General features: G+C 37.4%; 1 protein-coding gene across 1 annotated transcript in view; it reads left to right on the forward strand.

The window, feature by feature from the left end:
- The window catches only part of LRRIQ1 (leucine rich repeats and IQ motif containing 1), a 200692-nt gene that overhangs the window by 20194 nt on the left and 153159 nt on the right, over window positions 1-27339 (forward strand). The window contains exons 7-9 of the mRNA XM_068972048.1: window positions 84-1706; window positions 9086-9238; window positions 11551-11701. Coding sequence (XP_068828149.1) covers window positions 84-1706; window positions 9086-9238; window positions 11551-11701 — 1927 coding nt within the window. The remainder of the gene's footprint in view (window positions 1-83; window positions 1707-9085; window positions 9239-11550; window positions 11702-27339) is intronic.

A 27339-nucleotide genomic window follows, 5' to 3' on the forward strand; every position in this document is an offset into this window, starting at 1 on the left:
TTTTAATCTATATTTAATATGATACTTTAGTAATATTTCACATTTAGCTTATGCTGACTACTATATATCTTACTTTATTTTAGGAATTTATTAGAAACTTACATTTACAAATGGAAGAAGAAAGAACAAAATTTAAAGACCTTCAGGAAAAAGAAAAAATGCGTTTGTCAAAACTGCAGCATAATGCAGCTGTAAAAATTCAAGCTAAATATAAAGCATTTGTGGCCTACCAAAAATATGGCCCAATCATAAAGGAACAAATAGAAAGTAAGAAAAAGAAAGCACAAGAGTGGAAGGAAAAGGAAGCAAAAATACGACAGATAGAAGAAGAAAAACGGAAAAGACTAGAGGAGAAACAAAGAAGAGAAGAAGAGATAGAAAAGCAGATGCAAGAGGGAAGGAAAAGGAGAGAAGAAGAATATGTGGGAAAAAAGAACATCCTGAGACAAGAAAGGGAGCAACTACCAAAGATGGAAAAATTGATATTGGGAGAAGCTACAAGAAAACAGCTGATAATAAGTAGAGCATTGAAGAAGGGAGAATATAGTGCCAAACGTTTATCTATTGAGGATACATCAAAGAATAAGGATGATGGAGCCAAGAGGCTAGGGGATGGAAAGTTAAAAATGTGGGGAGATGCTTCCCCTTGGTTAGCTGAAGAGTCAGATAAGAGAAAAAATGTGGATAGAGAGCTTGTATTGAAAGAATCAGTACAATTAAAAGAATCTATGTCAAGCCAAGCAATTTTGGCTGTATTTAAAGTCGAAGAAAAAAATGAAAACCTGGCAGTACAATGTTCAGAAGAATTGGTCAAGCCAAAAAGGAATTATGAAAACAGAGATCAAAAAACTCAATTGGAAAACCTGCATCTAAAAGAAAATGTCAAAGAACAGTTGCAGTTGCAAGAATTACAGTCTCAAGTACAAAAAGAGGAAGTCTTGAAACCTTCCATAAATGAGACTATGAGACAAGAAACCCAAATGATATTAGGAAATAATCAAGAAATTGATGAAGTAAAAGACAGTGAATCACAGAAAATAATTGATGAAAACCAACGGAATAAGATGCAAAAAGTAGAAAAAAAAATATCGGGACAGTTAGGAACATTATATGAAGAAAATAATATAAAGGAAATTTCGGTGATACCAATGAAACAAAAACCAGTACCACTGAAATTAGAAAAATCTGAAGATATAGGGGAAAATACATTACTACAAGAAAAAGAAATTGATTTAAAATCTAAAGAAGCAGAGGAGAACCCAAAAGGCAGTGCTCTGAACAGTGACTTGGTTTTTAACACTAATGATGCTGTGATCAATGTAGAAGGCAAAATAAACAAGCAAAATTATATTGTAGATGCTCCTTGTGAAGATTTGGGTGGCTATAATGCAAAGAACTATTTGGTTTTTAAAGAAGTAAACTCTCTTAAGTCTCAGATTCAAGAAATTCCAGAAGAATGTCATGAAAACACAGCTGAATGTGAAAATACAGTGGCCTGCTCTATAGAGCCAACACTTCTATCTTCTATTGAAGAAAAGAGGCTAGCTTGGATAACATCATTTAAACCCTGGTGTGAAATTTTCAAGCAAAATCAACAGAAGAAAATTGTTAGAAGAAGGAGACTTATAAAATGCCCAGTCAACACAATGCCCCCTTTGAATACACTAGAAATTCTTCAATGTGGTCCTTGGGATACTTTACAGCAGGTATTTTATAATACTTTTTACATACTGAATTTTAATTGGTTCTCTAAAATGTAACTTCAAAAATCTTTATATAAGGCAATTTTTATTTTTAATTGAAGTGTAGTTGATGTACAAAAGGTTACAGGTATACAATATAGTAATTCATAATTTTTAAAGATTATACTCCATTTATGGTTATTATAATATATTGGCTATATTCCCTGTATTGTACAACATATCCTTGTAGCTTACTTACTTACTTACTCCCCCCTTTCCTCTCCCCACTGGTAACCACTAATATGTTCTTTGTTTCTCAGAGTCTTCTTTTTTTTGTATCCAAGAATTTTCTCAGTCAATGGAGTTACTAATGAAATACTTATCCTATTTGAGAAGAGTTGTACTTAAAAGATCTCCTCAATTAAAATTATTCAGTGCATCGTCTTCAGTGAGGCACTATGAAGAGCTTTGATTTATAGCTTGAAACGTATTTTCGAGGGGCCTATAGCCTTATTAGGCTTCTAACAGTGGAGTCATCTGGGAAAGTAGAGTTGAATTAGAGTAGAAAAATTGTAGCTTGATACTCAGCTTGGAGCTGGTTTGTTTTAGTCCTGGACCACAGCACCACCTAGTGGCTCCTTTCGTAATTTAGTCACGCGCTATATAAAAGTGGTACATGGCTCCTCGGTCCATGGGATTCTCCAGGCAAGAGTACTAGAGTGGGTTGCCATTTCCTTCTCCAGGAAGAATACTGGAGTGGGTTGCCATTTCCTTCTCCAGGAAGAATACTGGAATGGGTTGCCATTTCCTTCTCGAGGGGATCTTCCCGACCCAGGGATCGAACCCAGGTCTCCCACATTGCAGGCAGACACTTTAACCTCTGAGCCACCAGGGAAGCCTGAAATTTGAAGTAGCTGTCTCAGAGGGAGAGGGAGAGGGTGGGATGATTTGGGAGAATGGCATTGAAACATGTATACTGTCATGTAAGAATCGAATCGCCAGTCTATGTCCGATGCAGGATACAGCATGCTTGGGGCTGGTGCACGGTGATGACCCAGAGAGATGTTATGGGGAGGGAGGTGGGAGGGGGGTTCATGTTTGGGAACGCATGTACACCCGTGGTGGATTCATGTCAATGTATGGCAAAACCAATACAGTATTGTAAAGTAAAATAAAGTAAAAATAAAAATTAAAAAAAATAAAAAAATAAAATTACACAGCATTATAAAAACAAAAGACAAAAACTAAAGTAGCTGTCACCAAATGCTACTAATTTACTATGCTTATTAAAACATAGTTTCAATCAAAAATAAGACAGAAACTAACATATGTGTAGAAAAACAGGAAAGAATATTAAATACTAGAAGGGATTTAAGATTAAAATACACGTTTAGGCCTTAAGCTCAAAATATAAAGTTTATTTGATTTCTTGATATAGGTAAGATACCGAGAAAAGGAAACATTAATGTTAATGTGTATACATTGTTTTATTCATTCACTCAGCAAATATTCATCTATCCCATATGATCAAGTCCATATTTATTGTTAGATTAAAGGGATAGAAACAAACCTGTCTTTGCCCTTATGCTTCTGACTTTGGTAGGCAAAAAGACATTAAACAAATAAATACGATACTGTGGAGTTTTATTTTTAATGTATCAAATGAGATCAGTGTTCTCATTTTATTTCTGCCATTTACTGGCTGGGTCACCTTGCACTGGGTCACCTTGCTCTTTCTGAGCCTCAGTTTTGTCTTCTATAAACTGGGAAGAGAAATACCTACGTTATAGGATTGTTGTGTTTTCAAAGACTGTATGTGAAGAATTTGGTCTTGGGCTTGTAACATATAGTCATTGTCAGATGTGGTCTCAAACATCTGAAGAGAATGGCAATGGACTTCTGATTAGTCTATTTCATCAAGTAAGTTAGAACGTTGAAAATGCTGAATCATCTACTATATGAAATAGTACTCCAGAAGGAAATGACTGAAGAGCTGGGATTACTGACAACTAACATTTTTTTTCCCCTAGCAGAATGCTTTAACTAATTCATTTTTCGAGTATTTTGCTACTAATGGTAACTAGCCTTAAGTAACAACTGAAAAAAAAGAGTATAGCTTAAGGACTTTTTTCTATGGCTTTACAGTACGGCATGGATGATGATAACATTTTAGGGGCTGATTAACTTTTAGGTCAGAATGTCTCACTTCATTCAAGGAAGACTGTAATTAAGTGGTGTTGTGATGCTGCATGACTTAGTTGAAGTTATGTTCTCATTCATTTAAGCCACTAATCATACCTCAGATTCAGTCTCTTTGCAGCTGATTTTGTAAACAAAATTATTTCTCCAGGTTGGATAGATTTGAGATTGTGACATAATCATGAGTTTGTTAACACAAAGCATAACGCTCATTGCTTCTGCTGCTTTGGCAATTACAGTTTACCATAGATGAGTGACACTGCTTGGGTTGAATTTCTCAAGTGTAATTGAGAGTGAACTCTATAAAAACATATGTGGCTCTTATAGGTCATTTTATTTATCAAAACTATCAAGGATTGGGGGGAAATATAGATGATTAAGTGGGAAACTAATTTGTGATATTTTATCAAGATGTAATGATGAGTCTTAGATTGCTTGGTTGGTAAGGAATTCGCCTGCAATCCAGGAGACCCCGGTTCAATTCCTGGGTTGGGAAGATCTTCTGGAGAAGGGCAAGTCGACCCACTCCAGTATTCTAGCTTGGAGAATTCCATGGACCGTTTTGGGCTTCCCTTGTAGCTCAGCTGGTAAAGAATCTGCCCGCAATGCTGGAGACCTGGGTTCGATCCCTGAGTTGGGAAGATCCCCTGGAGAAAGGAAGGGCTACCCGCTCCAGTATTCTGGCCTGGAGAATTCCATGGACTGTACAGTCCGTGGGGTCGCAAAGAGTCAGACACGACTGAGCAACTTTCACTAGGTTCTATGAGTCAGTTCATTTTTAAGTCATGAGAGACCGAAAATATTAGTTTTCCAAATATTTTTATATTACCCTTTGGTAATATGGGAACACAACTATGAATGTTATAAATATTTTAGTTTTGCCACAGGGCTAAGATAATGCATTTGTTGAGTTATTTGAGAAGCACTTAGTGACTATTCACTATGCCCCAGCTGCTCTTTTATCAGGCTGATCATACGCTGATGAATGCCTATGAGCATTAATTCTATATTGACCTTAATTTTTAGAGCATAAAGTAGTTTTACTTGTGTGATTATTTTCATGCATGTACCAAAATGATTGGACTTCCCATGTGGCTCAGTGATAAAGAACCTGCCTGCCAATACAGGAGATGTGGTTTCAATCCCTGGGTCAGGAAGATCCCAGGGAGGAGGAAATGGCAACCCACTTCAGTTTTCTTGCCTGGGAAATCCCTTGGACAGAGGAGCCTGGGGGGCTACAGTCCATGGGGGTCACAAATAGTTGAACATGACTTAGCAACTAAATTAATGACAATCAAAATTATTAGTGTAAAAGTTTATTTGATCTCATATGTTTGGGAAAATCTAGAGTGCAACAGAAAATAAATTGCTGTATCATAAGGAAATTTTAAAATTTAACTTATTTTTGGCAATGGGTCTTCATTGCTGCACACGGGCTTTTCTCTGGTTGCAGCGAGAAGGGGCTGCTCTCTGGTTGTTCACACGCCTCTGGTTGTGGTGGCTTCTCTTGTTTTGGAGCTTGGTCTCTAGGTGCACATGCTTAGGTAGTTGTGGTGTGTGGGCTCAGTAGTTGCCACTTATGGGGCTTAGTTGCCCCATGGCATGTGGGATCTTCCTGGACCAGGGATTGAACCAGTACCCCCTGCATTGCAGGGTGGATTCTGAACCAGTGGGCCACCAGGGGAGTCCCAGGAAATTTTTAAATGTTCAGTACAAGGGAGGAGGAAACACCAAGAAATACTGCATATTCAAAAGTAGACACCATTGACAAGTATACTGCAGCAGCTGTCACTCCTATACTGCAATTAGAGAGGTTGCTACATTATAACTAGAACTTAATTGTGTTTATATGCTTGTAAAGTAATGTGCAAAATCCTTCAAGCTAGGCTTCAACGGTATGTGAACCGAGAACTTCCAGATGTTCAAGCTGGGTTTACAAAAGGCAAATGGACCAGAGATCAAATTGCCTAAATCTGTTGGATCATAGAAAAAGCAAGAGAGCTCCAGGAAAACATCTACTTCTGCTTCACTGACTATGCTAAAGCCTTTGACTACGTGGACCACAACAAACTGAAAAATTCTTCAAGAGATGGGAATACCAGGCCCCCTTACCTGCCTCCTGAGAAATCTGTGCACAGGTCAAGAAGCAACAGTTAGAACTGGACATGAACAACAGACTGGTTTAAAATTGGGAAAGGAATACATCAAGGCTGTATGTTTCACCCTGCTTATTTAACTTCTATGCACATCATGCACAATGCCGAGCTGGTTGAAGCACAAGCTGGAATCAGGATTGCTGGGAGAAATGTCAATAACCTCAGATATACAGATGACACCACCCTTATGGAAATGGCAACCCATTCCAGTATTCTTGCCTGGAAAATTCCATGGACGGAGGAGCCTGTTGGCTACAGTCCATGGGGTTGCAAAGAGTCGGACACGACTGAGCAACTGACTTAATTAACTTAACCATCCTTATAGCAGAAAGTGAAGAGGAACTAAAGAGCCTCTCTATGAATGTGGAAGAGGAGAGTGAAAAAGCTGACTTAAAACTCAACATTCAAAAAACTAAGATAATGTCATCCGGTCCCATCACTTCATGGCAAATAGATGGGGAAACAATGGAAGCAGTGACAGACTTTATTTTCTTGGACTCCAAAATTACTGCTGATGGTGACTGCAGCCATGAAATTAAAAGACATTTGCCCCTTGGAAGAAAAGCTATGACAAATCTAGACTCTCATGCTGCTGCTGCTATAGACTGTATTAAAAAGCAGACTCATCACTCTGCTGACAAAGGTCCATCTAGTCAAAGCTATGGTTTTTCCAGTAGTTATGTATGGATGTGAGAGTTGGACCACAAAGAAAGCTGAGCACTGAAGAATTGATGCTTTTGAGCTGTGGTGTTGGAGAAGACTCTTGAACTGCAAGGAGATCAAATCAGTCAATCCTAAAGGAAATCAGTCCTGATCATTGGAAGGACTGATGCTGAAGCTGAAACTCCAATATTTTGGCCACCTGATGTGAAGAGCCATCTAATTGGAAAAGACCCTGATGCTGGGAAAGATTGAAGGCAGGAGGAGAAGGGGACGACAGAGGATGAGATTGCTGGATGGCATCACTGACTCAATGGAGATGAGTTTGAGCAAATTCTGGGATGTACTGAAGGACAGGGCAGCCTGGTGTGCTGCAGTCCATGGGCTTGCAAAGAGTTGGACACAACCAAGCAATTGAACAATACTAACAAGGCAGTATATTATTAAATTGGGCAGCAGAATATAAATGGTAGAGTAGCATTTGTTACTATAAAGCTTCAGCTGTAGGATTTTCAGTTTTTAAGTGTTCGATTCTAGTTTGTTTAGTTTTTTTATTGTAGAATTAGTTTCTAATTTTAGAATTTATAGTATCTCCTTTGGACAAGTTATAGGGACATTACGCAGCAGTTATCCTGACACATGTAGGTAAATATGTTTCTTTCTGAAAAGTTATAAAAAAGAAATTCATTTCAAAAATTGTTTTAGATTATTGGTAATTGAGAAATTCCTAAAATCATTTTGAAACTAGAAAATTCATTCACCAAATGTTAAAAAAATACCAGATATTGCTTTTGCTACTTAAAGTAAGGGGTAGCCTAATCCCTTTGTTCTGTTTCCATGAATGTATGATCTTCCCATTCATTTACACAAATATGTAAATGTAAAACTTTATCACACAGGAAATATTCCACATGAAGAGGAGTTACATGCTTAAGAATTTTATGCTTTCCCCAGCTTTTTTTGAAGTAATAATGCGTTCAGTTTCAATAAAACACTTTTAAAATTTCTTTTGCATGTGTTATACCCTAGTATATATGCTAGTATACACTATAAAGCTAATAATTTTTAAATTGTTATTCAGTGCACAGGAAATATGGCCTTAGGACTTCTAATGTGGCAATATGAAAATATTCTTACTATAAAGCAGTTTAGTTTATATACTTATTTCAGTGCATAGACTCAATTATAGTGAAGAAGCAACATATCGTTACATTATTACTGTGCCGAGTTTACTTAGGTGAGAGATCCTGAGTTTAATTCATGGAATGCTTTTCAGTAATCTCAAAATAGTTATATCTGATATATTCCTATAGAACTATAAGTATATTCCTTAATATACCTACCATAAAGATCAATACATTCTTTGATGTTGAATTTTCTTTATTTGAAAAGACTTAAAAAGAGAAAAATTCCTTAGGATAAAAGCTTTATGAAGTAGTGAGTGCACGGTAATATCTCAATGATGGGAAATGTTATAAATGTATGATAAGTATTCATGATTTGTTACACTGCAGATTCTATATGATCTGGTATATACATTATTCAATAGTAAAGGGTGATTCATACTTTTATAACACAGAAACATAATAGAATGTTGTTCTTATTGCATGGTTCGGTTATTTTTGCATGTTTTGACTTATTACAGGTTTTATAATATCTCTTCTCAGTTAAACTTGTTTCATTTTTAGAAGAGAGCTGAGCTATTCTAGTTGAAGCATGGCAGTTTGGTTATAAAATCTGTTCCCGATCTGTTATGGCTTCTGATACTATGTAGATATCCCAAAGTGAAAGTGAAGTCGCTCACTCGTGTCCAACTCTTCGCGACCCCATGGACTGTAGCCTACCAGGCTTCTCTGTCCATGGGATTTTCCAGACAAGAGTACTGGAGTGGGTTGCCATTTCCTTCTCCAGGGGATCTTCCCAACCCAGGGATCAAACCCAGGTCTCCCACATTGTAGACAGATGCTTTACCATCTGAGCCACCAGGGAAGCCTCCAAAGATACTGTCAAACACAGATCTTAAATGTTTATATAGTGCAATCCTGAAAATAATGCCAAGAGACATGAAGAACAGGAAAATGAATTTGGTGAAAAGTCAAGGAGTAAACTAATAAATGATTGTATTATGATTGCTTCTGTGTGTATTACCTTTGAACTTGAGTTGGTCATGAATGATTACATTATTTTGCCTTTCTATGAGGGGAAGAAATGTGGCAAAATGGCCAGAGAGCTTAAATGAAATTGAGTTGTTAATAAAAGTGGGTTTCAATATAGAGCATTACTTTTTTTTAGATGAAAAATGTAAAACAATTTTTCAAGGTGAATATAGTTTGTCTTCATTATATTTGGATAATGATACACTGTGATTTTTTTTTTTTAATTCTCTAGGTTGCAACAATAACATTTCAAGACTTGCCAGGCTGTAGTCTCTCCACACTGGCAGAGTGTCCAAATCTTCAGTTTCTGTCTCTTCGGCGCTGTGGATTAACTTCCTTGCACAGTCTAAGTAACTGCAAAAAACTGAAGTACATTGATGCACAGGTGTGTCCTATGCTATCATTATTTATTTTATAATCAAATGTAAAACAGATTCAGGTGTACATTTAAGGAATTACAATTTTGAAGGCACATTTAATAAAATAGCCTGTAACTCAGGCTCTAGAGAGATCAAAGGCCAAAATTTGTGAGAACCATACAGGAAAGATGCTTAGGTGGAATGACCTGGGAAATAATCTTCATTCATAGGTGACAGAGTTATTGTTTTGTTACTTTATGCTGCATGACAAATGACTGCATTATTTAGTAAATTTAAAAAAGCAGCCGTTTTATCTTACCCTACTTCTGTGGGCCGTGAATTGAGGCCAGACTTATTCTGGGCATTCCATCTGTTTCATACTGTGTTGCCTGGATGTCTGATGTACTTTGCAGTTGGGACTGTAATATCCAAATACATTCTGTTATATGTCTGGTGCCTTGGGAGGTTGAAATTTCCCTCCCTCTCTATGTCTCTCTCTGTCCCCTCCCACCACCTTGGGCATCTTTACAGGGTGAGCTTTCCAAAAAGACAATCTTCAATATTAGGGCTTATCAAGCATCTGCCTGCATCATACTAGCTTATATTCTATTCACTAAGCTTTCAGTTCAAGTGGGTGGGGACTGTATGTGTGAATATTGGGTTGTGAAGTTTATAGGAAACTGCTTACAAAATAATAATCTGCAATCTGCTTCCTGGTTCCTAATGAGTTGTATCTTTCCCACATGCAAAAGGACTCATGTCCCAAAGACCCCTGAGTCTTATGAACTTATGACATCTGACTTGGAATTGAAGCACAGAATCTTCTCATCTAAATCAGATCCAAGTGGAGATGATCTGCTCAGAGTTCTTTCAACTCAGAGATCTGTAAAGTTAAGGGAAAAGTAGTCTTCTCTCACTCCCCCACATCAATGCATGCTGGTGAGACAGGTTTTAGTTAATTACAAGAGTCCTTATCCTTTAGTATGGGAGAGAACAAGAAGCTCATGGCAGTCCTTGGTCCATAGCTAAGAAAGTAGCATTAGTTCTTAGTAAGGACTTGGTTCTGCTCCATGGGAATAGTTCTCTATGACTCTTGATTCTGCCCAACAGTCTTTTAACTCCATTCTCAAGGCACACCTTCTTTTGCATTGCAGCTGAGAATTTTTTTCAATCTGTTTCTTTCTCATAGAAGATTGGGGGCAGGATGCTAGAGTTACATTTCATTTTTGATTCTTTTCAGCTCAGACTGACAGTGCTTCCACCAATATGATTTTCTTTTTAAACTTTGTGTTCCCTATGCTTATTAAGTTTACTCATAGATATTTTTGAGAGAGTGTTGTGGGACTATACAATTAAGATTCTTAAAAGCCCATTTATCTTTCTGAGAGTTTCCCTTGTGGCTCAGCTGGTAAAGAATCCACCTGCAATGCAGGAGACCTGGGTTCGATTCCTGGTTTGGGAAGATCCACTGGAGAAGGGATAGGCTACACACTCCAGTTTTGTTGGGCTTCCCTTGTGGCTCAGCTTAGAATCTGCTTGCAGTGAGGGATACCTGAGTTCAATACTTGGGTTGGGAAGATCCCCTGGAGAAGGGAAAGGCTACCCACTCCAGTATTCTGGCCTGGAGAATTCCATGAATTGTATAGTCCATGGGGTCGCGAAGAGTCGGACACGACTGAACGACTTTCACTTTATCTTTCTGAAGCCTTAAAACAGAGAATGCTGTTGTATCCCTGACATATGATCTTGACCTTGAGACCAATATTCTGTATTGAAGAGATATCTATATTTAGTAAAAGTATAAATTTTCATATAAGATATATACCTAATTCATGGTATTGACATCACAAAAGGAACTGAGGAAGGGAAATGGGTAGATTTCAAATTTTTCAGTGTTTGATTTCTTTAAAGTAAGCTTGTTAGCAACTGTGACCAAATCGTTCACTCTTGTTCAGATAGTTTGAAATGTTTTGTTACTGATCCTCTATATTTTCTCTATTTGAAAAGATTATTATACACCCGTGGTGGATTCATGTCAATGTATGGCAGAACCAATACAGTATTTTAAAGTAAAATAAAAATAAAATTAAAAAAAATAATAAAGGGGTAGAAAACTGAAAAAAAAGATTATTAATAAGTTTAAATCAGTTAATTATTTATTTGATTGCCTAATATTTTCATTTAGATGGTATAACATTCTACATAGTTATCTTAAAAGTTAGGGACTCAGATAATCATTTAAATTCAAGTATATCATCTTTTTTCTTTTCTGCAAGCTTTAAATGTTTCATTAGTAAGCCATTGAAATAAAACTAATTACATTTGTTCTTTGTTTTAGGAAAACCATATTGAAACTATCAACTGTGAAAATTTGGAAAATCTCTGCATCGTTCTTCTTAATAAAAATCATTTGACTTCTCTTCATGGTTTGGATGGCTGCACTAATATCCAAAGTCTTGAACTTTCATATAATAAAATCACTCGAATTGGTGAGAACAATGGGATTTGAATATATCAACATTTATTTTTCATGATTATATATTGTTTCATTTATTCCCCTTTAAGAATAGGACACAATCTCTAATTTGCTAATTTTAACCAAGCCATACTTATTTAAACTTTAAGGAAACAAAACTATTTTTAATATATATAAAAGGAATATGCTCCCACTACTGGCAAATGGGTGGTCATTAGTAGGTCCTGAAATTAGTATATTTACCTCCCTGTTCCTTGTCTTATAACTAATAATGATCTGAACTCTACTGGGGAATATATTGATATATATTATTATATATATAATATACCGTTGTTTGTTGCCATCATATTTTTATAGACCCTATGCTTACTATGGGCTTCCCAGGTGGTGCTAGTGGTAAAGAATCTGCCTGCCAAAGCGGGAGATGCAAGAGACGCAAGTTCGATCCTGCGTCAGGAAGATCCCCTGGAGGAGGGCACCACAACCCACTCCAGTATTCTTGCCTGGGGGATTCTATGGACAGAAGAGCCTGGTAGGCTGCAGTCCATAGGGTCACACAGAGTTGGGCACCAGTGAAATAACTTAGCACATTCATGCTGACTATACTTCTCAGCAACTGTCATTACTGTTTCTTGATATGACATTTCTCTCTTTACCTACATAGATAACTTGTACTAACCTTTCCTTCTTTGTGCATGCATGCTGAGTTGCCAAATCATGTCTGACCCTTACTGCAGCCTGCCAGGCTCCTCTGTCCATAGGATTTCTCAGGCCAGAATACTGGAGTGGGTTGCCATTTCCTTCTTCAGGGGATCTTCCAAGCATGTCTCCTGCATGAACTCATGTCTCCTGCAATAGCAGGCAGATTATTTACCACTGAGCCACCTAGAAGCCCTTCCTTCTTTAGATAAGGCTACTAACACCACATAAAAAGAAAGAACTTATCTGTTTGAATCTCCCTCATCATCTTTGTCCCTCCATCTGTCATTATGAGACATTACTTTGCCAACAAAGTACTTTGACTACTGTGTAGTCAAAGCTATGTGTTTTTCCAGTATCTATATGCCTCTGTATCAATAGCTGTTTCCACCCTTATTCTTTGTAATCCATAAAATTCAGTGATGAAAATGTCTTATTTTTAGGTGTTTTTCTTGTTTGGGGATCTATGTGGGATATTTTTTATAAAGTTTAAAATTTAAAAAAAATTTTTAAATTTTGTATTGGGGTATTTTGCCAATTAACAATGTTGTGACAGTTTTAGGTGAACAGAGAAGGGACCCAGCCATACACATACACATGTATCCATTCTCCCCCCAAACTCCCATCCCATCCAGGACACCACACAACACTGAGCAGAGTTCCATGTGCTATCCAGTAGGTTCTTGCTGGCTGTCTGGAGTGCCTTTTCTTATTTAAGATCAGCCCTCCTGTTTTCCGTAAGTGTCCCTGACATTCTCCTCTGGTATATTCCTCCATCATTTATCACCTTCCTCATGTCAGATTTTTCCTGTTGCCAATCATTTCTGCCACTGCCTCATCTCTCTTTCCCCTTGTTGTCAAGTCTTGTGAAAGACTGTTCTGTTCTTGCTCTCACTTCTCATGTCTTACTACTTAACCTCCCTTTTCTGCCACCTGAAATTCAGCTTCTACTCACTTCTATACATTTTTAGTGGGGTAAGTCTAAAATAAAAATCTCATGTTTTTCACCCATGTTTGGCTTAAAATTCTCTGGGTTTTTGTTGTTATTGTGTTTTATTTTCTATTAGTGTAGCTTTGAGATTCTCAAGGGACTTGATAAGGGCTTTTTGTTCAGTCACTCAGTTGTGTCTGACTCTTTGCGACACCATGGCCTACAGTCCACTGGGCTTCCCTGACCTTCACCATCTCCCGCAGTTTGCTCAAACTCATGTCCATTGAGTTGGTGATGCCATCCAATCATCTCGTCCTCTGTTGCCCCCTTCTCTTCCTGCCCTGAGGCTTTCCCAGCATCAGGGTCTTTTCCAATGTGTTGGCTCTTCACATCAGTGACCAGAGTATTGGAGCTTCAGCTTCAGTCCTTCCAATGAATATTCAGGGTTGATCTCCTTTAGGATTGACCAGTTTGATCTCCTTGCAGTCCAAGGGACTCTCCAGAGTCTTCTCCAGTGCCGCAGTTGGAAAGCATCAATTCTTTGGCATTCAGCCTTCTTTTTGGTCCAATTCTCACATCTCTATATATGACTACTGTAAAAACACATAGCTTTGGCCATACGGATCTTTTCATTGGCAAAGTAATGTCTCTGCTTTTTAATACACTGTGTAGATTTATCATAGCTTTCTTCCAAGGAGCCAGCGTTGTTTAATTTCATGGCTGCAGTCACTATCCACAGTGATTTTGGAGCCCAAGAAAATAATGTCTGTTACTGTTTCCATTGTTTCCCCATCTGTTTGCCATGAAGTGATGGGACTGGATGGCATTATCTTAGTTTTTTGAACGTTAAGTTTCAAGTCAGCTTTTTCACTCTCCCTTTTCACCTTCATCAAGAGGCTATTTAGTTTCTCTTCATTTTCTGCCATAAGGGTAGGGTCATCTGCATATCTGAGATTATTGATTTTTTTTCCCGGCAATGTTGATTATAGCTTGTGCTTCATTCAGCCTGGCATTTCATATGATGTACTCTGCATATAGGCTTCCCTGATAGCTCAGTTGGTAAAGAATCTGCCTGTAATGCAGGAGACCCCAGTTTGATACCTGGGTTGGGAAGATCCACTGGAGAAGGGATAGGCTACATACTCCAGTTTTGTTGGGCTTCCCTTGTGGCTTAGCTCAGAATCTGCCTGCAGTGAGGGATACCTGAGTTTAATACTTGGGTTGGGAAGATCCCCTGGAGAAGGGAAAGGCTACCCACTCTAGTTTTATTGGGTTTCCCTTGTGGCTTAGCTTAGAATTCGCCTGCAGTGAGGGATACCTGAGTTTAATACTTGGGTTGGGAATCCCCTGGAGAAGGGAAAGGCTACCCATTCCAGTATTCTGGCCTGGAGAATGGCATGGAGTGTATATATTCCATGGAGTCACAGAGTTGGTCTCGACTGCGTGTTTTTCACTTTCACTCTGCATATAAGTTAAATAAGCAAGGTGACAGTATATCACCTTGATGTACTCCTTTCTCAATTTGGAACCAGTCCATTTTTCCATGTCCAGTTCTAACTATTGATTCTTGACTTGTGTGCAGGTTTCATAGGAAGGTAAGGTGGTCTGGTATTCCCATCTCTTTAAGAATTTTCCACAGTTTGTTGTGATCCACACAGTCAAAGGCTTTACTACGGTCAAGCAGAAGCAGATGTTTTTCTGGAGCAATATTGCTTTTTCTATAATCCAGTGGATGTTGGCAGTTTGATCTGTGATTCCTTTGCTTTTTCTAAATACAGCTTGTATATCTGGAAATTCTCGGTTCACACTCTGTTGAGGCCTAACTTGAAGGATTTTGAACAATACCTTGCTAGCATGTGAAATGAGTGCAGTTGTGTTTGAACGTTCTTTGACGTTGCCCTTCTTTGAGACTGGAATGAAAACTGACCTTTTCCAGACTTGTTGCCATTGCTGAGTTTTCCAAATTTGTTGGCGTATTGAGTAATATAATGGTTGAATATAACCTAGCCTTAAATAATGGTTAATCAATAATCAAGATTTTTAAAAAATTCTGAACTAGATAAAAACATTACTTTGGTATAGTAATAATGGCTTAAAATATTGTACCCCTAAAAGGTACATTCTTTCCACCTTCTCTAACCTACGTTTGTTAGGAAATGTGATATGGACTGAATTGTCAGGGAATGAGATTGGAGTAAATGAAAAATTAGAAGTAAGCCTACTTCCTGTGTTTAGGCCTGGTTCTACTTAGGCCTTCTAAATACTAATTTTATTTGTTTGCTTATATTTTTTTCTTTCATTTTTTTTTCTTGTTGAAAATTTCAAATATTTACAAAATAAATACATGGAGATTCCATGTACCATATTCAACATTTGTTACATCATTGCTATTTGTTTTCTTCTTTTTTAAAACAAATCCCCAAATCAGAAAGTTTCATCCTTTCATACCTTAGGAGATTTTTTAGAATAATACAGTCCCTCCTTACTTAACTACAATGCATTGTGTCACCTAATAAAATTAATAATGATTCCTCTTTCAAGTAATAATCCATTATGCAAGTTTCCTTATTTTCTTAATATTATCAGGATTTGTTTGACTCATAACCCAATGACCACATATAGCATTCACATGGGTGACTGAAGTTCTCTTTAATCTCTTGCACTCCTTTCACTTTTCTTTCTCCATACTGTTGATTTTTTGCAAACCTTTACTAATTGCCCTATACAGTTTGGGCAATTTCCCTAAACCTTTATTAATATGCCCTATTTGGGGTTTATCCATTTACTTCCTTTTAGTGTATTAAAATTGTTTCATTATGCTTGTAAATGTTTCATTTCCTGTTAATGAGAGCTAGTTAACAGGCTTGATTTAATTAAAATTTAGTCATTTTTGGCAGGAATTTTCTATTTTTGCTTCATAATGCCTTACATCAGAAGTCATGCAATGTTTATTTGCTTTTAATGATGCTACAGTTACATATTGGACATGCTAGTAATAGCCTGAATGTGCCATTATAAGGTTCCCCACACAACAAGCTTGTATCTAATGCTCTCATTTATTGATTTTTGTGGCCTGAATCAATTATTAATGCAACGGGGAATACAAAAGTGAGTTTTCTAAGTTGAGCTTTCCTTCCACATTTTTAAAGCTGGAATAATTTATTTAATAACTATTTGGTTACCTTGGAATCATTTGTAGCGGAAAGATAGGGATATGCCTATCTACATATTAACAAACTATACAATAAAGTCTTATTAGTCCTTTTTACTTTCCATGTTTCCAAGTGAATTTTTTTTTTTTGCATTGTTTTGGCACTTGTTTTCTCTCTCTCCCTGCTTTCTCTCTTTCTTAGTATTCTTATGAACTCATATAATTTTATAGTACAGAATATTTCAGTTTCTGTTCTTATTATACTATTTGATGTTCAAATTGTCCTGTCCTGTGAATTTGAGTAAAGACAGAAAATATTGTTATCTCCAATTCAAATTTAGTTTTTCAACTTCATAGTTGTATTCCTTTTCTGTTCCACTATAGTCCTTGGTTGATACCAACACTAACATAACTATTTTCTATATATTATAATATATATAAAATAGCTTTGAAACAGCAGTGCCAATATTAGAAACCTTCAGTAGTATTTAAAGGAAAGCTGCTACATTGATTTTGAGATTTTTTTGCATTTCTTTGGCCCTTGTACTTTGTTCCCCAAAGTGGTATGCTTACTTGAAGTATTTTATCCTTGTGATTATGTTATGAATTTGAAATGTAATTGCTTCACTTTTCCCATTTAATTCAATTTTGCTTTGGAGATGTAAAACAGATATATGTTTCTAAAGTCAAACTACATTTAAAAACTCAAAGAGGTTGTGCTTTCATGCTTGTTCTTTTCACTCTGTTCTCCCATCTGCTTCTTTTTTTTAAATTTTTATTTTTACTTTATTTTGCTTTACAATACTGTATTGGTTTTGCCATACATTGACATGAATCTGCCATGGGTGTACATGAGTTCCCAATCATGAACCCCCCTCCCACCTCCCACCCCATATCATCTCTCTGGATCATCCGCATGCACCAGCCCCAAGCATCCTGTATCCTGTATCAAACATAGACTGACAATTCATTTCTTACATGATATTATACATGTTTCAGTGCCATTCTCCCAAATCATCCCACCCTCTCCCTCTCCCACAGAGTCCAAAAGTCCGTTCTATACATCTGTGTCTCTTTTGCTGTCTCGCATACAGGGTTATCATTACCATCTTTCTAAATTCCATATATATGTGTTAGTATACTGTATTGGTGTTTTTCTTTCTGGCTTACTTCACTCTGTATTATCAGCTCCAGTTTCATCCACCTCATTAGAACTGATTCAAATGTATTCTTTTTAATGGCTGAGTAATACTCCACTGTGTATATGTACCACAGCTTTCTATCCATTCATCTGCTGATGGACATCTAGGTTGTTTCCATGTCCTGGCTATTATAAACAGTGCTGTGATGAACATTGGGGTACACGTGTCTCTTTCAATTCTGGTTTCCTCAATGTGTATGCTCAGCAGTGGGATTGCTGGGTCACAAGGCAGTTCTATTTGCAATTTTTTAAGGAATCTCCACACTGTTCTCCATAATGGCTGTACTAGTTTGCATGCCCACCAACAGTGTAAGAGGGTTCCCTTTTCTCTACACCGTCTCCAGCATTTATTGCTTGTAGACTTTTGGATTGCTGCCATTCTGACTGGTGTGAAATAGTACCTCATTGTGGTTTTGATTTGCATTTCTCTGATAATGAGTGATGCAGAGCATCTTTTCCTGTGTTTGTTAGCCATCCATATGTTTTCTTTGGAGAAATGTCTATTTAGTTCTTTGGCCCATTTTTTGATTGGGTCATTTATTTTTCTGGAATTGAGCTGCATACGTTGCTTGTATATTTTTGAGATTAGTTGTTTGTCAGTTGCTTCATTTGCTATTATTTTCTGCCATTCAGAAGGCTGTCTTTTCACCTTGCTTATAGTTTCCTTTGTTGTGCAGAAGCTTTTAATTTTAATTAGATCCCATTTGTTTATTTTTGCTTTTATTTCCAGTATTCTGGGAGATGGATCATGGAGGATCCTGCTGTGATTTATGTCAGAGGGTGTTTTGCCTATGTTCTCCTCTAGGATTTTTATAGTTTCTGGTCTGACATTTAGATCTTTAATCCATTTTGCGTTTATTTTTGTGTATGGTGTTAGAAAGTGATCGTTTCATTCTTTTACAAGTGGTTGACCAGTTTTCCCAGCACCACTTGTTAAAGAGATTGTCTTTTCTCCATTGTATATTCTTGCCTCCTTTGTCAAAGATAAGGTGTCCATAGGTGTGTGGATTTATCTCTGGGCTTCCTATTTTGTTCCATTGATCTATATTTCTGTCTTTGTGCCAGTACCATACTGTCTTGATGACTGTGGCTTAGTAGTAGAGCCTGAAGTCAGGCAGGTTGATTCCTCCAGGTCCATTCTTCTTTCTCAAGATTGCTTTGGCTATTTGACGTTTTTTGTATTTCCATACAAATCTTGAAATTATTTGTTCTAGTTCTGTGAAAAATACCACTGGTAGCTTGATAGGGATTGCATTGAATCTGTAGATTACTTTGGGTAGTATACTCATTTTCACTATATTGATTCTTCCAATCCATGAACATGGTATATTTCTCCATCTATTAGTGTCCTCTATGATTTCTTTCATCAGTGTTTTATAAGTTTCAATATATAGGTCTTTATTTTCTTTAGGTAGATATATTCCAAAGTATTTTATTCTTTTCATTGCAATGGTGAATGGAATTGTTTCCTTAATTTCTTTTTCTACTTTCTCATTATTAGTGTATAGGAATGCAAAGGATTTCTGTGTATTGATTTTATATCCTGCAACTTTACTATATTCATTGATTAGCTCTAGTAATTTTCTGGTGGAGTCTTTAGGGTTTTCTATGTAGAGGATCATGTCATCTGCAAACAGTGAGAGTTTTACTTCTTCTTTTCCATTTGGATTCCATTTATTTCTTTTTCTGCTTTGATTGCTGTGGCCAGAACTTCCAGAACTATGTTGAATAGTAGCAGTGAAAGTGGACACCCTTGTCTTGTTCCTGACTTTAGGGGAAATGCTTTCAATTTTTCACCATTGAGGATAATGTTTGCTGTGGGTTTGTCATATATAGCTTTTATTATGCTGAGGTATGTTCCTTCTCTTCCTGCTTTCTGGAGAGTTTTTATCATAAATGGATGTTGAATTTTGTCAAAGTCCTTCTCTGCATCTATTGAGATAATCATATGGTTTTTATTTTTCAATTTGTTAATGTGGTGAATTACATTGATTGATTTGCAGATATTGAAGAATCCTTGCATCCCTGGGATTAAGCCCACTTGGTCATGGTATATGATCTTTTTAATGAGTTGCTGGATTCTGATTGCTAGAATTTTGTTAAGGATTTTTGCATCTATGTTTATCAGTGATATTGACCTGTAGTTTTCTTTTTTTGTGGCATCTTTGTCAGGTTTTTGTATTAGGGTGATGGTGGCCTCATAGAATGAGTTTGGAAATTTACCTTCCTCTGCAATTTTCTGGAAGAGTTTGAGTAGGATAGGTGTTAGCTCTTCTCGAAATTTTTGGTAGAATTCAGCTATGAAGCTGCCTGGACATGGGCTTTTGTTTGCTGGAAGATTCCTGATTACAATTTCAATTTCCATGCTTGTGATGCATCTGTTAAGATTTTCTATTTCTTCCTGGTTCACTTTTGGAAAGTTGTACTTTTCTAAGAATTTGTCCATTTCTTCCATGTTGTCCATTTTATTGACTTATAATTGCTGATAGTAGTCTCTTATGATCCTTTGTATTTGTGTGTTGTCTGTTGTGATCTCTCCATTTTCATTTCTAATTTTATTGATTTGATTTTTCTCCCTTTGTTTCTTGATGAGTCTGGCTAATGGTTTGTCAATTTTATTTATCCTTTCAAAGAACCAGCTTTTGGCTTTGTTGATTTTTGCTATGGTCTCTTTTGTTTCTTTTGCATTTATTTCTGCCCTAATTTTTAAGGTTTCTTTCCTTCTACTAACTCTGGGGTTCTCTATTTCTTCCTTTTCTAGTTGCTTTAGGTGTAGAGTTAGGTTATTTATTTGACTTTTTTCTTGTTTCTTGAGGTATGCCTGTATTGCTATGAACTTTCCTCTTAGCACTGCTTTTATAGTGTCCCACAGGTTTTGGTTGTTGTGTTTTCATTTTCATTCGTTTCTATGCATATTTTGATTTCTTTTTTGAATTATTCTGTGATTTGTTGGTTATTCAGAAGTGTGTTGTTCAGCCTCCATATGTTGGAATTTTTAATAGTTTTTCTCCTGTAATTGAGATCTAATCTTAATGCATTATGGTCAGAAAAGATGCTTGGAATGATTTCAACTTTTTTGAATTTATCAAGGTTAGATTTATGGCCCAGGATCTGATCTATCCTGGAGAAGGTTCCGTGAGCACTTGAGAAAAAGGTGAAATTTATTGTTTTGGGGTGAAATGTCCTATAGACATTAATTAGGTGTAACTGGTCTATTGTATCATTTAAAGTTTGCATTTCTTTGTTAATTTTCTGTTTAGTTGATCTGTCCATAGTTGTGAGTGGGGTATTAAAGTCGCCCACTGTTATTGTGTTATTGTTAATTTCCCCTAGCATACTTGTTAGCATTTGTCTTACATATTGTGGTGTTCCTATGTTGGGTGCATATATATTTATAATTGTTATATCTTCTTCTTGGATTGATCCTTTGATCATTATGTAGTGGCCTTCTTTGTCTCTTTTCACAACCTTTGTTTTAAAGTCTATTTTATCGGATATGAGTATTGCTACTCCTGCTTTCTTTGGTCTCTATTTGCGTGGAATATCTTTTTCCAGCCCTTCACTTTTAGTCTGTATGTGTCCCTTGTTTTGAGGCGAGTTTCTTGTAGGCAGCATATATAGGGGTCTTGTTTTTGTATCCATTCAGCCAGTCTTTGCCTTTTGGTTGGGGCATTCAACCCATTTACATTTAAGGTAATTATTGATAAGTATGATCCTGTTGCCATTTACTTTATTGTTTTGAGTTTGGGTTTATATGCCCTTTTTGTGTTTCCTGTCTAGAGAATATCCTTTAGCAATTGTTGGAGAGCTGGTTTGGTGGTGCTGAATTCTCTCAGCTTTTGCTTGTCTGGAAAGTTTTTTATTTCTCCTTCATATTTGAATGAGATCCTTGCTGGGTACAGTAATCTGGGCTGTAGGTTATTTTCTTTCATCACTTTAAGTATGTCTTGCCATTCCCTCCTGGCCTGAAGAGTTTCTATTGAAAGATCAGCTGTTATCCTTATGGGAATCCCCTTGTGTGTTATTTGTTGTTTTTCCCTTGCTGCTTTTAATATTTGTTCTTTGTGTTTGATCTTTGTTAATTTGATTAATATATGTCTTGGGGTGTTTCACCTGGGTTTATCCTGTTTGGAACTCTCTGGGTTTCTTGGGCTTGAGTGATTATTTCCTTCCCCATTTTAGGGAAGTTTTCAACTATTATCTCCTCAAGTATGTTCTCATGGTCTTTCTTTTTGTCTTCTTCTTCTGGGACTCCTATAATTTGAATGTTAGAGCGTTTCATATTGTCCTGGAGGTCTCTGAGATTGTCCTCATTTCTTTTAATTCGTTTTTCTTGTTTCCTCTCTGATTCATTTATTTCTACCATTCTATCTTCTATTTCACTAATCCTATCTTCTGCCTCCATTAGTCTACCATTTGTTGCCTCCAGAGTGTTTCTGATCTCATTTATTGCATTATTCATTATATATTGACTCTTTTTTTATTTCTTCTAGGTCCTTGTTAAACCTTTTTTGCATCTTCTCAGTCCTTGTCTCCAGGCTGTTTATCTGTGATTCCATTTTGATTTCAAGATTTTGAATCATTTTCACTATCATTATTTGGAATTCTTTATCAGGTAGATTTCCTATCTCTTTTCTTTTGTTTGGTTTGGTGGGCATGTTCCTGTACCTACTGGGTATTCCTCTGTCTCTTCATTTTGGTTATATTGCTGTGTTTGGGGTGGCCTTTCTGTATTCTGGGAATTTGTGGAGTTCTCTTTATTATGGAGTTTCCTCGCTGTGGGTGGGGTTGTATCAGTGGCTTTCAAGGTTTCTTGATTAGGGAAGCTTGTGTTGGAGTTCTGGTGGGTGGAGCTGGATTTCTTCTCTCTGGAGTGCAATGAAGTGTCCAGTAATGAGTTATGAGATGTCTATGGTTTTGGAGTAACTCTGAGCTGCCTGTATATTGAAGCTCAGGGGTGTGTTCCTATGTTGCTGGAGAATTTGTGTGGTATGTCTTGCTCTGGATCTTGTTGGCCCTTGGGTCATGCTTTTTTTTCAGTGTATGTATGGAGGCATTTGATGAGCTCCTGTCGATTAATGTTCCCTGGATTCAGGAGCTCTCTGATGTTTTCAGGATTTGGACTTAAGCCTCCTGCTTCTGGTTTTCAGTTTTATTTTTACAGTAGCCTCAAATCTTTTCCATCTATACAGCACTGATGATAAAACATCTAGGTTAAAGATGAAAAGTTTCTCCACACTGATGGATACCCAGAAAGGTTCACTGAGTTACATGGAGAAGAGAAGAGGGAGGGGGTAGTTAGAGGTGACTGGAATGAGATGAGGTTGGATCAAAAGAGGAGAGAGCAAGCTAGCCAGTAATCACTTCCTTATGTGCGCTCCACAGTCTGAACCGCTCAGAGATGTTCATGGAGTTATACAGGGAAGAGGAGAGGGAGGAAGGAGACAGAGGTGGCCAGGAGGGTAAAAGAGGGAAATGAAAAGGAGAGAGACCTATCCAGCCAGTAACCAGTTCCCTAATTGTTTTCCATCATCTGGATCACACAGAGATTCACAGAGTTGGGTAGAGAAGAGAAGGGGGAGGGAGGAGACAGAGGCCACCTGGTGGAGAAAAAGGAGAGTCCAAAGGAGGAGAGAGTGGTCAAGCCAGTAATCTTGCTCTCAGGTAAAATTGGGTAGTGAAGTTTGGGTTTTTAAATGTACAAAATTGACAACAAATACCAAAAAGCAAAGATTAAAAATCTAGAGTAGAGGTTGAATTTTCAAAAATACAATATTAAAGAAAAGAAGAAGAAGAAGAAGAAAAAAAAAACAAAGTCATGAGAACTATTAAAAAACAACAACAACCACAAAAAAATATATATAGTGTTTGCTTTAAAAATAAGGTCTTTTTTTTGAAAAGTTGAGAAATAGAGGACTTAAAAATTTTTAAAAATTTAAAAAAAAGAAGAAAAAACAATCAAACAACAGCATCAACAACAACAAAAAAGAAAGAATGGTCATAAAAATAGTAAAGATATATCTGGGACATTCTCTGGTGTTGTGGGCAGTGTGGGGTCAATTCCAAGGCAGTTCCCTCTGTTTAGCTTCTTCTGTTTGCTGGTCTCTTCATTGTCTGATTTCCGCGCTGACACAAGGGGGTCTGTGGTGGACACTTTTTTTTTTTTTTTCAGGCTCACTTGTTCAGTCACGCTGTGGGGAGGGAGGGATGCTGCAAGCAAATAACACTGGCGTGTGCTCGCAGTGTTTCAGCCACACTGGGCATGCCCCTGCACATGGCGCACACTGCTCAGGCTCTACGTTGCTCTGCCAGGAACCGTCTGAGGCCGGCCCTAGGCTGCAAGCACCTCCCCGGTCTAAGCAGCCGAGGCTCAGCTCTCAGGTAGCCCTCAGAGGTGCACATTCGGTTGGGCCTGCATTTTGTGCCCTTCCCAGGACCAAGTAGCTCAGGTGTTTGGCGAGCGCAGTCACTGCGACTTATCGCCTTTCCCATCCCTGCTGCTCAGTTTTCTGAGTGTACTGCTGGCACCCTTTGTCAGGTGGATGGTGACTGTCCAGGACCCCAAGAAGTCTTAGCAAAGCAGCCTGCTTGCTGTTTGGTAGGTAATGTCTCTCCAGGGCTGCGATTGCCCCCTTCCAGCCCTTACAGCTCTGGCTGCCTGTCACCGGAGGGGGATGGTCTGCAGCCAGCTATGTCTGTTCTGTCCTTTGTTCTGTGCGTGTTCCTGGTGGTGTCTTATGTTAGAGCTTTTCACGTGGTAGCTATCCCAGCATCTGGTATGCTAGCCCAAGTTAGTTCACTCTGGTTACACTTGGGGCATTCCAGCCCGATTCTTAAAAAGCACTGCAGCCCTCGCCTCCCTGCCCAGCCCCCACTTGCTAGTGGCGGTTGCAGGCGTCTGCGCTGCTTCTCCACTGGGGGAGTTACCGCTGGGCTCCTAATCTGTTGGTTTTAATTATTTATTTATTTTTCTTCCCTGTTATGTTGCCCTCTGTGCTTCCAAGGCTCGCCACAGACTTGGCAGCAAGAGTGTTTCCTGGTGTTTGGAAACGTCTCTTTTTAAGACTCCCTTCTCAGGACGGGACTCCCTTCGCTTGATGGAGCTCCCTCCTTACCTCCTTTGTCTCTTTTTTCGTCTTTTATATTTTTCCTACCTGTTTTTGAAGACAATGATCTGCTTTTCTGGGTGCCTGATGTCCTCTGCCAGCATTCAGAAGTTGTTTTGTGGAATTTACTCAGCATTGAAATGTTCTTTGGATGAATTTATGAGGGAGAAAGTGGTCTCCCCGTCCTATTCCTCTGTCATCTTAGGGCCACCCCTCTCCCATCTGCTTTTGTATATAGGTATATATGTATAATAATACATGTGTATCACATATATAATATGTGTTTATAAATATACATACATAGACGTATATATAAGAAATGTGTATATATGCTAATCCTTTCTTTCACAAAATATAGAATATTTTAAGTACTATTTTTAATCTTGCTCTTTTCCTTTAATAACATGTATGGAATTATTTCATAGCATTCTTTTGCCATGGTTTGATAGTCTTCGATTGTGTGCATTGACCACAGTCTGTTCCACTCATCCCTGGTTGACGGACAGTGCATGGTTTCTAATCTTCCACACTGTTACAATGATTAACCTGATACCTATGTCATTTCATACTTTATCAAATATATCTTTAGGTTAATTTCCTGATGCATATACTTTTGGGGACAAAGGGTATCTTTAATCTAGGGACACAGTGCCAGATATACTTTATATGGGTTATAGGTTGTACCATTTTGCCCTCCTCCTGTTAATTCATGTTAATACTGGGGTTTTGGTGGGGGTTTTATTTGTTTTTCTTCTGTTTATTATGTTTTTCTTTTCAATTTTTAAGTTAAATTTACAGTTCAATTATTCTTTTTCATTTTTTACTCTTGTTGACATAAGTACTTAAGTCTATAAATTTTCCTCAGAGCAGTATTTTGCAATTCCTGATATAAGGATATTTTCATTTGTTCTATAATTTGATGAAGTGTTTTATCTTTTACCTAAAAATTTAAATTTCCATATGGAAAGGCCATTTTTGTTGTCATTTTTTTTCTAGTTTTATTGCATTATAGTCAGAGAATTATTTTTGTGCTATATTTGCTTTTTGAATCTTGTGGTTTTCTAGCATGTGGTTAATTTCCAGGAATGTTTCATGTGTACTTGAAAAGAAGGGTTTTTTGTTGTTGGAATATAGAGTATATATTTTCATCTTTTAGCTCTACATGAGTGATCTTTTATTTTTGGTTTTCTGTGTCTACTTGATTCACCTTGGACTGAAGGAGTTGAGCTAGTTTAAATGTATCTTAAAAAAGATTTTTTTTTTAATTTATTTATTTTTGTCTGTGCTGGGTCATCGTTGCTGTGCGTGGGCTTTTGCTAGATGCAACGACCAGGGGCTGCTCCTTAGCGGTGTTGTGTGGGCTTCTGGAGCCGCGGCTCCTGGGCTCTGGAGCACAGGCTCAGTAGTTGTGGTGCATGGGCTTAGTTGCTCCTTGACGTGTGGGAACTTCCAGGTGGATCAGGGATGGAACCCACACCTCCTTCACTGTCAGGCGGATTCTGTCACTGAGCCCCCAGGAAAGCCCTAAACGTATTCTTAATCAGCCTATTTCTTTACATCCTTTGGTTTCTGCTTGATGAATGTTGCTCCATGCAGTTACACAAGACACTCATAACTGTGTTATCTTTATTGTGGATTTTAGCCTTGAAAATGATAAGTTCCCTTCTTTGTCTCTGTAATACTTTTGTGACTGAATTCTACCTTGTCTGATAGGTTTCATTTTGTTTGTATTTGCCTAATCTAAAAAAAAAAAAAAGCTTTAACCTTTCTGAGTCACTTTGTTTTAGGTATGTACTTGTATTCAGCGTGGATTGGGGTTTTATTTACTGATCCAAGCTTAAATGTTCTTCTCTCATACAGACCATGGCTGTTTGGATTAATTAATTTAATTTATATGCTTTGTTTCCGTACTGATCACACTCAGGATGAATCTCTCTCTTTCTCAAGGGAGGCTTTGCTGGTAATAAATGGGTTCTTCCACCCCAGGACACCTTTATTTCTTACTTATCCTTTCAGTTTCTGTAGATTTCCTTTGTAAAAGTGTGAATTCAGCCTGGATTATGTTAATCTCAGATACTTATTACCCTACTTAGAAAAAAATGTAACTTGTGACTTCTTTGTCTCCCATTTGCAATGGAAGGATAGGTTGTGAGTATTTTGATTTCTTTGCTGCACTTTATGAGTTTCTGGCAGAGATTTGGGGAGAATTAAATCTAATCAGTCACCATCAACTCCCCCTTTTTTTGTTTAATAAGGGAAACATATAGTTGTTTTCACAAGGCAAGCTTTTGTTTTGCAAACATTTCAAGGCACAATTTTTAAAATGTAGTGTATATTGCTCTTTAATATGTTTATTTGCCTATATGTCCATGCTGCCTACTTTGGGACCATTCATGACTTCTCCCATATGGAAATCCTGATACTTCTGATACAACTTTTATATTAAAATTTTAATTTAAAATGCATACAGAAATAATTTTGTTGTTGTTGGAATGAAAGCAAGTGCACTGATAATGTATGTTACTTTATTGGCAAGCACTAAAGCAAGTTTGAGAGAAAGAAA

This window comes from Capricornis sumatraensis, chromosome 4 (assembly GCF_032405125.1).
Source record: "Capricornis sumatraensis isolate serow.1 chromosome 4, serow.2, whole genome shotgun sequence".
Taxonomy (NCBI): Eukaryota; Metazoa; Chordata; class Mammalia; order Artiodactyla; family Bovidae; genus Capricornis; species Capricornis sumatraensis.